The sequence below is a fragment of the Urocitellus parryii genome, chromosome 1 (assembly GCF_045843805.1).
Source record: "Urocitellus parryii isolate mUroPar1 chromosome 1, mUroPar1.hap1, whole genome shotgun sequence".
NCBI classification, from domain to species: Eukaryota; Metazoa; Chordata; class Mammalia; order Rodentia; family Sciuridae; genus Urocitellus; species Urocitellus parryii.
Genome location: NC_135531.1, coordinates 194,341,540 through 194,353,933, shown reverse-complemented (window position 1 = coordinate 194,353,933; position 12,394 = coordinate 194,341,540). Strand labels below are relative to the sequence as shown.

Genomic DNA, 12,394 nt, shown 5'->3' with positions numbered 1-12,394 from the left:
TGTTTTTTCAAGTCAGGGTTTTGCTAAGTTGGTAGGGCCTTGCTAAGTTGCTGAGGCTGGCCTTGAACTTGCAAGCCTCCTGTCTCAGCCTCTCAAGTTGCTAGGATTACAGATATGTGCCACCACACCTACCTTTGTCTTAGGACATACCATATGAAGGCACCATAGCAAACACAGAGATACACATGGTATATAAAACATTCTAAGTTCATGCTTATGAGGCTTCTTTCAGAATCACAGAAAAAAACTTAAAAAGTCACCATGTGACTGACCCAAAACCTTTGTAACATCATGTAGTGCCGGAAAGAAGCCAATAGTTCCATCCCTTGAACCTGGAGAGCTTTCAGTCACTAAGTAGTATGTCCTTGTGGGCATTTTTCTATTAAAGAAGACTACGTATTCCCACTCCATTAAACTGAAGCAGGTAAGTATTTATCCTGTGTTTCTTAGGAAAGGCCTTATAGGGATGAAAAAATAGTCATATTTATAAATGCTAATCTATATTGCACTTCTATTATTTTCTACTTTTAATAGCATATAGGTTCTGTTGGCTCTAGTTTTTATTTCTTCTTGCACATGTGCATTGTACAGAAGTCCATCATTTGCTGTATAGAGTCTTGATTTCTATTCTTCTGGTGAAGCTTTTCAAGGTCATCCTGGCCTCATATCCATCACTCACATGTGCCTCCCCGATTTCCTTTGTCAGTAGTACATATCAAGATGATTAATGGTTCAATGTTCATATTCAGAAATCTGACTAGATAACTGTCGTTTTATTTGTTGGAATTTATAATTCAAAAAAACATTGATGAAGTTGTTCAAGAAAAGAGATCAATACAAGTCAGTTTTACTTATTATGAACGACAAAGCTTGGTAACTTGTTAGTTTAAATAGGCTCTGTACCTGCATACTCCCTAGGAATGAGCTAGGGGATTAGGGAGGGGTATCCAGTCTTTTTAAAGTGACTCTACTGCAGTGCTGAGAGAAAATACTCAAACAGGAAAGACTGAATACCATCTTGAGCTAGAGGTTTTTTCACTGACAGAATGAGAATTTATTCTCTTTTGGCAGGGAGTATTAAGTATTTACTTACTTTAAATATTATTAATCCATTATTTTTACTTCATTATTTACCTAAAAAGATGCATTGCTTTTATAAGAATGACAAGGGCTTATTATTAAAAATAAAATAGGGACCATCAAATAAATTTTTTAAAATCCCCTGAAATCTATGGTCCAAGATGATTTTGGCCTTAAGAAGAGGTATTAAAGCAATATAAAGGATTAAAAAATATCAAAATAAATTCAAGGTTTTATACAAAGTTTGTAAATGGTACAAGGTATGGGTTTTTGTCAGCTTTTTTGCTGCTGTGACACAGAGACCTTACAAGAACAATGTAGAGAAGGAAAAGTTTATTGGGGAGCTCACAGTTTCAGAGGTTTCAGTCCATGGGTGGCTGACTCCATAGCTCTGGGCTTGAGGTGAGGCAGAACATCAGGGCAGGAGGGTGTGGTGGAAGAAAGCAGCTCAGGACATGGCAATAAGAAAGGAGAGAGGGCTCTCCTCACAAGGGACAAAGCATAAACCCCACTAGCACAACTCCAGTATTCTGACTCCTCCAGCCATACCCTGCCTACCTACAGTTACCACCCAGCTAATCCATTCAAATGGAGAACTAATGCACTGATTAGATTAATACTCTCATAACCCAATCATTCCACCTCTAAATTTTCTCACACATGAGCTTTTGGGAGACACCTCATATCTAAATTATCACAGTGCATTTCAAGTTGAGAGTTTTATTGTTTGTTTTTCCATAAATTTTGTTTACGTGGCTATTATTTTAGGAGAAATAGCTTATTCCCAATCTTAATCTTTAACATATAAATTTCAAGCATATTACTGTTTTATTTTTTAAAAAGTGAAACTATAAAATTATGATAAAATATGTTAATATTTTAAAGTGTGTCAGCCAGAAAATAGAAAAGAAAAAAAAAAAGGAAAACCCTAAATCAGGCTGAATAAAATACAAAAGTTACAACACATCAAAAAGACAAGCAAAACATAACTAAATCATAGATAAAATTACAAGAGAAAACAAAATGGGAAGAAAGGATAGCATATGACAAGGAGCTAATTTTGTAATGTTCTAAAAATGCCTACTCTTAATAAAAAAATCAATAAAAAGTAAGATCAGAATGACAATATAATGTACAAAAGACAAATACTTCTTCACAGGAGGAGAAAAATCTGCTTTCTTGGGGATTAAATTATCAATTAGTATTGATTTCACCAGCATTTAAAAAATCCATAGTATATATTTACTTAATATGCTAGAAAATTCCATTACAATAAATAAATGGAAAGAATCATATTATCAATAGGCCTGTGAATCTCAGTTGTCTCCTGTTCCCAGCTATGTGATGCTTAGTCAGTCTGCATGTGGCCTCTCATGGATAGATAAAACCAGAGTATTCCATAGGATTCTGCATTGAAGTCCAAGAGTGTTTTGGAATTTTCGAGATTACAGATACGCAATGCTCTTACCTATACTCTGAGATGCACTGGTAATTTTAGTATAAAAATGAATGATCAATAATTGTTCAAAATGTAACTTTTGAATATGCTGCCATGATTGATAGTTACGCCTCGACCACAATGAAACTCAAACTATTATTAAAAAGGACCTTCCCCTCTTTCTTAACACTAAATTCAGGCTCCTGGAGATCTTTCATAATTTCTGCTTTGAGATCTGGTGGTGCTGTTGTGTTAAAGTTGCAGGTTTCTGTCAAAAAATCCCACAGCAGGTCTCCATTTTCATTACCATCAATAAAACAGTCAGTAATGTCCATGGTGGACAGAAGGTCATAACACTCATACTTGATCCCCAGGTTGTCCAGCATCTGAGTAAGGTGAGAAGATGTGACATACTGGCAGAGGTCATCTCGGGGTAGGCGGGATCCATACTTTTTCCACAGCTTGTCCCAGCCACTGATCCCTGGGTAACAGAATAAAATTCACATGTTCACTTATTCTTTCTTTCATTTACCTCCTGCCAACCAGTACACTAGATGTTTGGAAAGAGCAGTGAACAAAATAAAATTCTCATACTTTGTGGAAGTCAATTTAAGGAACACAGATGAAGGAGAGGGTTAAATAAATAAGTAGACATGTCTGATGAGGATAAGTGCTAAGTGAAAAGCTAATCAGAGTAAGGGATGAGGAGGCTAATGAATTTGAAGAAGTGTCATTTTATCTAGGGTGGTCACAGAGAGTCTTTTTAATAAGGTGACATTTGAGCAAAGACCTAATAGCAAGCCATGTAGACATCAGAGGGAAGATTACTCCAGGTAGAGAAAAAAGCAACCGAAAAGGATGTAAAGCAGACACATGCTTGACCTGTTTAAGAACCAAACAGGAATTCACTCAATTGGAGTTGAGTAACCAAGGAATAGAGAAGAAAGAGATGAGGTTAGATGAGTGGCAGGTATTCTAGATGAAGTGCCAGATCACATGAGGACATATTGGAAACCACTGTAGAAACAAATTAGAAGTTTATGGTCTGATGGAAATGTTCTATCTGTGTTGTCCACTATGGTAGTCACTTACCACCTGTAGTTATGCAGCACTTAAAATGTGATTAGTTGTTACTGAGGAACTGAATTATAGAATTTTAGGTTTCATTTCATTTTAATCAATTTTAATTTCAACTTCAATAGCCAAATATGGCTCCCATATTGGAAAACACAATATTAAGAGACTAATTTTCATTTTAATAAGGCACTCTGGCCATACAGATGAGAATTGACTCCAAGCACATAAGAGAAGAAGCAGAACAGTGAACTACTAAAAACAAGTGGTCGGGCATTTTTTTTATCTTATGCTCCTAAATCCAATGGTATTTGGCAGCAGCTTGGATTTAGGGTATGAACAAATGAAAAGAATCAGTGGAAACTCCAGGGATTTTTGCCTAAACAAGGGGAAAAGCAGAATTGCTATTAATTTGAGTTTGGAAGAATGTGGAAAGAACAGATTTAAATGTATCAACAGCCATGTGGTTTGGGAACTATGAAGTTGAGATACCTACTGGATATTCAGGAGGTGATATAAAGAAGGTAGTTGTTTGTGTTAGTCTGAAAATCAGAAGAGAGGCTCCAAGAGTTTTTTAAAAAAAAATGAAGTGGAAGGAAAGAGCACAGTAAATAAACGATAATTTACTCAAACCAAAGGGTAGCCTCATGTCCATACACCATTTATAAGACACTGCCGTGGACTGCCATTAACTAGGCTTGCTACAAATTTTGCACCCCAACTTTAGAAGGCAGTTTAGCAATATCTGTTGTATTAATTGAAAATTTAACCCAGCATAGAAGCTAAGAGATATATCATGTGGTTTAAGTTAATGTTCCTAGAGTTAATTCAACCTAAGAGATTATCCAAAACAGGAAATTGGAAATAATAAATACTCTAGGTACTTGATATTCTACTAATGTTTCAGAAGATGGAAAGATACTTGCAGGATTTGCTCTAAAGAGGTAAGACTGGATGAGGCAGAAAAAAATTAAATTGTAGTTGAATTTAAAAAAGATTATGAAAATGTATTTTTAAATACTTCATGCCAAAGATAGTAGACTGTCTTCTCAAAAGAGAAGCCCTGCTGTCATTATTATTATTATTATTATTATTATTATTATTATTAAACCTGGTGGAGAGAAAAGAATCAAACACCAATTGCAGAAAATTTGCTGGTGTCAGTGCTGTGACTCAGTGCCACTTCTGAGCTTAGCAATTATACACTCTCTGACTGATGCATTATCATAACGGCTCTCAGTGGGCACAACATATGGTGTTACTTTTGCTTTCAACATGATATAAACCAGATTATTTTTTCCCTGTGTCTTAAAATAACACACCACGATTTGCCTGCTTCCTTCGGAGAAGACAGAAAACTTGGAGAAATCCTTCTATGTCATCTCCCTTGACTAGATAGGCTGTCTTCAATTTGGCAGCTCTCTCAACTGAGACCTGACTACATTATCTGCAGAACTATGCCACCAGCATCATTTTAGTTGGGTATACTCCTCATTTAAAACAAAATCCAAATCTTTAGTTCTTCTTTCTTCTATTTTTCACCCCCAAATCAAATCTTTCATCTTCATAATCAGGAATCGCTGCTAGTTATCACTAAGTGCATATTTACTGAGCTGGGTTAGTTGTATAACGAGTGCTTAGGAACAGAGAAAAGTGTCTTTCCCCTCAAGCAACATGCATTCTAATAAACTAATCCATAAATGCAGTCATTTAATTCTGATTTCAATTTCTTTCTTTTCCCAATTAGTTTTACATGTTTACCCTTTATTGTTTTTATCTGGGCATTTCTCTCTCTCTCTCTCTCTCTCTCTCTCTCTCTCTCTCTCTCTCTGTGTGTGTGTGTGTGTGTGTGTGTGTGTGTGTGTGTGTGTGCTCTGTGCATGTGTATGATTTAACCTTTTATTTCTGTTTATTTTAAAACCCACCTGCAAATAGTATATTTTATGTTATTTATATTTTATTTTTTGGTAACAGTGACTTAACCCAGGAGCTTTTTGCCACCATGCTGCATATACCCAGTCCTTTTTATTTTTTTTATTTTGAGACAGGGTCTCAAAGTTGCTAATGGACTTGCTAAGTTGCTGAGTCTGGCTTGGAATTTGTGATCCCTTTTCCTCAGCCTCCTGAGTTGCTGAGATTACAGGTATGTGCCACCACATACCTATAGGCAGTTTAAAAGGAAATGTCCTTTTTTGGGGGGATGGACATTCAGAGCTAATTATAGTTCTTATATCACAAGGTAGAAATAAACCACTATTCAGTTCAGATCAAACACATTTTGAGTATCTTCTGCAGGCAAAGGTTTAATAAAGATCTGGCAATAAATTAAGAGGCAAAGACCCTGCTCTCAAGAAACGCTCCTGAACTCCCTATATGTAATAGCACATTGCTTAAAGTGTTTACAGATCTGAATACTTCTTTAGATTAGGAGTCTTTCAAAGGTAGAGGAAAGCCAGGTGTGGTGTTCATACCTGTAATCCCAGTAGCTTAGGAATCTGAGGCAGGAGGAACTCAGCAATTTAGCAAGGCTCTAAGAGACTCAGTAAGACCCTGTCTCTAAATAAAATACAAAAAGAAATTTAAAAAAAAAAGCTGGAAATGTGGCTCAGTGGTTAAGTGTCCCTGGGTTCAATCCCCAGTACTCCACTCACTCAAAAGAAGGAGAAGAAATATGATGGTTTGGGGCTGGGGATGTGGCTCAAATGGTAGCGTGCCCTCCTGGCATGCGCGGGGCGCTGGGTTCAATCCTCAGCACCACATAAAAAGAAAATAAAGAAGTTGTGTCCATTGAAAACTAAAAAATAAATATTGAAAAAATTTTTCTCTCTCTCTTAAAAAAAAAGAAATATGATGGTTATCTCGGTACCTTTCAAAGCCTACAATTGACTGATAGTACAAGCTCAAAAAACTGAACAAACCAAATCCACAAGTAACTATGCTATACAGCAAACATGGAACTGAGGTATATATTGAACACTGATGATCCCGTACTGCATCTTAGCCAAACGAGATGATCAAATGACTACATATTTCATTACCTTAACATCTAATAAATTTCAATCATAAGTGTCCATATAATGCTCAAATAATGGTAATTTGGTAGATTCAATTAAAGAATCCATTCAACTGGGAATAGGTTAATATCTGACTGCTGGGCATATAAGAACTCAGGCTACATGGCTTACTTAAGATGATCCTTTAGAGCAAGATGATTCTCCAGAAACATCATTGATCTACCTAGATGAGATCTTGGCTAGATGAGTGCTCTTAGGAATTTAATTTAGTAAATAAATTCTAAGCTGTTCTGAGTCTACCTACAATAAGTACTCCACTTTCTTCATTACAGAGCAGATATGGATGAAAATATTATGCTAAAACAAATGAAATGCATCCTGAAACATCTTTGTTGTTTGTTGAAGCAAATTCCATATAGAAGGTGATCACAAGATCTTGTTAAAAATGGAGAGCAGTGTGAACCATTTCAGATTAGGTATTCCAGTATTCAAGTTTATGAGCTATTTGTTTCTTTTAAATTATTTTATTTATTTATTGGTTTAATTAAATGCAGGGCTTTGCACATGCTAAATATGTACTCTACACTACACTTCCAACCAGATTAAATGTTTTAATCTGACAAGTTGATAGAGAATGAAGTTTGAAGAATTAGTTCGGTTGGCAAGACAGGCTAGGGCAATTCTTCCTATAGGAGGAGTAGGAGGGACACAGATGGAGCACCTAAGTCTTCTAAGAGTTCTTAAACATGTCTTTCATTCATAGAGTAGACTAGCAGAGATGGATTTGAGGCTTCATCATGAAATGACTAGTAGCAATGTGGATTATTCCAGTGCATGTTTACTGATAGAAAAATTTACTGGTTTACTGGTTAGAAAAATTTTTGTGGCTAAATTTGTTTCCAATGTTGGGAACTAAGCTTGATCTATTTTTAAAAACAATGAACCATATTTATATTGGATACAACCAAGTAAATATTGCTATTTTTTAAAAGGAAACTATAGTTACTTCCAGACAATGAGAGGGCAATAGAACTTGTCTCAGAAAATGTGTTGTTGTAAGGCAGGTTGGTGGGTGCAAGGGTTTGTCTTGGTGATAGAGGTAAAGCAAAAGGGACTTAAACTATGCCATATAACAAAAGGATTAGACTAGGGAAGTGAGGAGCTGGCATCATAGCATTGAACTAAAAGAATATAGGGAGGTCAAAAGAAGTTATGAGAGTAGGTCCAAGGGAGGTGGGCCCTGAGTTCGCAAGAGAAAGACCAGAAAGAAACTGGCTGTGAGACCTTAATGCTGAATTCTGTCCTCTGCTCTGCCTACCCTCAGGTCTCAAAGAATAATGCTTTGGAGAATGTAGGAGGTAAGACTATGTCCATGCCTGTATATGGTGGAACAAGATGAGAAAGGGTGGGTGCAGCTCGTGCAAGGTCTAGAGAGAAAGAATCAAGTGGTGAACTACGAGCAGAAATTTTGAAAAACAGAGGCTGGCAACCATCAGGAGCATGTAAGCCTGAGCCCAGGAATCCTCAGGAGTATAGGAATGATGAGGAGGGAGGACAGACTATGCACATTACTTAGGATGAAAGCTTCAGTCATTTACTTAGTAATTATAAGAGTTAAGTACGAACCTATAGGATTAGGGAACCTGGAGGCATTCCACTTAAACTCAGTGGATTAATATATTCAACATATTCCTTTTTCAGATGGGGTGTTTTCTTGAACTTTAAAGAAAATTATCTTGGAAGTGTGTTTATTTCTTTAATTTTAACATCTTTAATTTATTTAACACTTCTGATAATAGAAAAATATGAGTCATTTTAGCATTAGGAGAGAGAGAAGTGAAGAATTCAAATAAAAGATCTAAATCTATTTTCTCTTTTCTTCAGTGGTTCGTCTTTTAAGAAGATATGGATGTAGTATTTCTTCCATGGCAGTTAAGCCCTCTTCTAAGAAGTGACCATGGGAAAGGAAAGAGGAAATCAGTCCCAGTGCCATAATCTGACTTCTCTTATTTATTACACTCTTATGTTTAGGAATGACGGCAGTTTGCAATATTTTTCTCTTTAGGACAGCTGTCTCCTATACTATAAGCAGTATAAAAAGAACCTGTGAACTGCATATTGAGAAAGTAAAAAAAAAAAACATTTATTTCCACCATCCAAACTACCTTGATTAACTTTTTCCTCAAAATTCTTTTCAGGCATGTCTGAGGTCCTGGGTTTAATCCCAAACACCACAATCATCCAACCAACCAATCATTCAATGAATAGTTTTCAAAAAGAGCTAACTTGTTTTTGAGTCTTTACTTACTCCCTCTTGATTTTTTTTTATCCCTGAGTACATATTTATATAGCACATATGAATCACATATATGGATAGATACAATGTAGGTATGATTATCCAGAAACAGACCTTGAATTAGCTAAGGCTCAGAGACCAAGTTTACATAAGTGGCAAGTGCCTTAGTTTTCTTGCCCCATGTATCATTCTTATGTGTGTCTTCATTTCTCTCTCTCTCTCTCTCTCTCTCTCTCTCTCTCTCTCTCTCGTGCTAGGGATCAAACTCAGGACTTTGTGCATGCTAGGCAAACACTTTAACACTGAGCTACATCCCCAGCCCTGTTATTCACATTTCTTGATGCCAATAAACCATGGCTTCTAGTAACGCATTCATAACATGGCCAGCAGAACACTGTGTCTATGAGGTTACTTGGTCAGTTCTCAGTTGCATAGAAAACTCACGACACTTTCTAAATCTGGCTTTTTAAAATTAATAAATATATACTCATATACTCTGATACTCTAATATTTAATTCCTAAAAATATTTTAGAATAAACCAAATACAAATATGAGAGTGAACTTGCTATTGCTATGAAATATATTTTAAAATCAAACCATATTATTTATGGATGAATTGCTATTTATGTATGCAAGAATTCTTCTGGTCCACTGATGCAGATCATCAACAACAGACTTTTGACAATGTCAAGAACTAACTTTACTTTTATGTTCCTAAATGCAGTGCAAAGTACTTTAGCCCAGTGTCCTAATTTAGAGAGAAACTAGTAGAAAGGATCCTGTTTACATAATCTCTTTTAAATGGAAAGTCAGACTTTTCCCACATAAATTCATACTTTTAACTAACTAGAGGTAAAAAAAAAAAAAAAAAGTATATCAAAATGTTCTCATGGGGAGCAGGTTGTGCACAGGAGGTCTCACTGCCAAACTCTCATAAAAGTTCAAGCCCTGGATTATAAGCAGCAACTAGTTTTGCAATCTTGAAAACTATTCATTATATTTAAGAACAAGTTAATTTTATGACATAAGGATTGAGTATGGAGTTGGCTATGTGGCTGAGGATGATAGGGACTTTGTGCATTTTGAATCAAGACATTTATCACTAGGTGGGCAATCCACAAAGACTGCATGGAAGGATTATTCTAATGAATAAATGACCTCAATAATGTTGACGTTTCATTTTCTAAGAACATTTACTTATGTTCTCTACATGGCACTCTGTATCTCTGGAAGCCACATGAGGGGATCAAAAGCTTCTCTGGCAAATACATCATCCCAAAACAAACCATGTGGGCCATTTTTTTAATAGGTGTTTGATAAGCTACAATGAGCAGTGTTGTTAATGGTTTACAAATGGGAATTAATCAAATATGATAACATGTTAAATATTTTAACCTTTAGTTATTAATTAATATCCAGAAGCAAAGGGATACTCAAGTGACACAAAGTAAGTATAAATATTCACTACTCTTAGGCTCACTTAAAAATTCCTATCACTTGGGGCTGGGGTTGTGGCTCAGTGGTAGAGTGCTTGCCTCACATGTTGAGGCACTGGGTTCAATTATCAGCACCACATGTAAACAAATAAATAAAAGTCCATCCATAACTAATAAAATATTTTTTTTAAATTCCTATCACTTGACTTTCCTCTGTTGTATGAAGAATTCATAAAAGAAGACAAAGACTTTTACCCAAGAAAAAGAAGTAAATAGATATTTAATTCCTTTACACCCCCTAAACTAAGAATGTAGCAAAAGACTTTCTTAATAGTATAAAAAATAATTAATTGGAGTCAGAAACTAAGGCAAGAATTTTATAACAATGACAAAATATACTTGATCTCCTCAAACACATGAATCCATACATACATGCACTATTGCCATTTTAAAATTCAGGCTGAACGAAAATAACTTACCTGATACAAGAATAATGAGAATCTTAGCATTGTTAGCTAAGAGACTATGGAAGAATTTCAGAGTAGCTGGAATATCTTCTACATAATACAGCATCTAAATAGGAGGGAAAGAGAAATGGAAAAAGAAAAAAAGAGAGAAATGAGACATTGCTCTCTGTTGGAGTCTTTGTTGCTTGGACTAGAAGGTTTGATTTTCAAGTTCAGTGAATTTTTATCCAATAAAACTCTTAAGACATTTAAAGATTAAAAATGTTATATGGAGAGATAGGACAACAGCATAGGAAAATATTTGGGAAAATGGAAAACTATGGCATTTGTTCAATTAAAGCCAAATAGGTTTAAATTTTACTTCTGGCTTCTATAACACAGACATTTATAGCTGGAGACACTTTGATTCCATTCCACATGGGGACATCGATCCTCTGCCTATTCTATATTTTGTGAACTGCAGTCTTCTGGGAGAAAATGGTGCTGGCACCATAAAATCAGACCCCATTTCATGGAACGTTGCTTTAAAATTAAGTCCTTTGTTCTAGCTTCTCCATGTGCTCACAGATGCTTTTTTAAAAAAAAAAAAAAGAAAAAGAAAAAGAAAATCACAGAAAAATGTGACAAGTTCTGATGTCTAGGACATTGACCTGAAAAACGCAGGAAGCTACATGCTTGGTCATAGAGTGTTAGGGGTCAGCCCACCCTCTTTTAGTAAGGGCAGAACTTCCAACATACAGAGTGGGATATTATTCACTGGGAGTGGGAAAATTTCCCTAATGATTTTCATGCCCAAGCGGTTAACCACCCCACAGATACTTCTTATATCTCACCTTCCTCTCTCTCAGACAAGAATTCAATATTCCATATAGTGTGTTCATAACAGAATTCATTGCACAAAGGCAAAACAACTTAAGCTGTAGACTCTCTCACGTGAATGAATGAAATAGAATGAAGCTGCCTGTGGCCCATGCTGCCTCAGCAGCCGTGTTGAGTGCCAGGTCACTCCACATTACCCACCACAGGGAGCGCAGGCAGGCACCAACAGGGCTGATCCACAAGATGGCTAAATACCTATGACATGACCTGGATGAAAAAGAGACAGGGCCATAGCAGACATCCTGAATTGTTATCTAAGACCCAGGGAGACCTGTGGGCTGACTGTGAATATCGAGAGAGTGTCAGGACTGAAGTAGCAGTGAAGAGATAGAGCTCAGAAAATGTCGAGTAGATAAAGGAAAGAGAGATGCTGTGAGGAAGAAAGGACAAACATGGAAGTCTGAGGGGGCGGGGGACGACAAAGAAGCTGATGCCTAAAGCCACAGTATTTTAGAACAAGGAAAATAATGGGAATCAGAGCATTAATGGAAGAACTGGCTTTTGACAAGAGGAGGCTTCTGCAACAAGATAGAAGGAGATGATGGTTACAAATGCAACTGTGTTTGCAAGTTAAGAGGGTGAGAGATGAGTTTTCATCTGATAATTTATATGGTTTCCTCACAATAAGAAGTGAGGTCATCAGCTGGGGATGAATGGTAGGGGGAGGTTGCAGGAGAATAAGGAAAGAAGGGAGTTATGAAATAGTTAT

The 12,394-nt window shown here is 36.3% G+C and overlaps 1 protein-coding gene across 4 annotated transcripts in view; it reads right to left on the bottom strand.

Annotated features, from left to right (window-relative positions):
• Nucleotides 1-1,121: 1,121 nt before the first annotated feature.
• Nucleotides 1,122-12,394, bottom strand: part of Hnmt (histamine N-methyltransferase) — a 176,252-nt gene continuing 164,979 nt past the window's right edge. For all 4 annotated transcript variants that reach the window (XM_026388796.2, XM_077798354.1, XM_077798349.1 and 1 more), the window contains 2 exons: nucleotides 10,819-10,912; nucleotides 1,122-2,999 (listed from right to left, as the gene is read on the bottom strand). In XM_026388796.2, coding sequence (XP_026244581.2) covers nucleotides 2,644-2,999; nucleotides 10,819-10,912 — 450 coding nt within the window. In that variant the 3' untranslated portion in view covers nucleotides 1,122-2,643. The remainder of the gene's footprint in view (nucleotides 3,000-10,818; nucleotides 10,913-12,394) is intronic.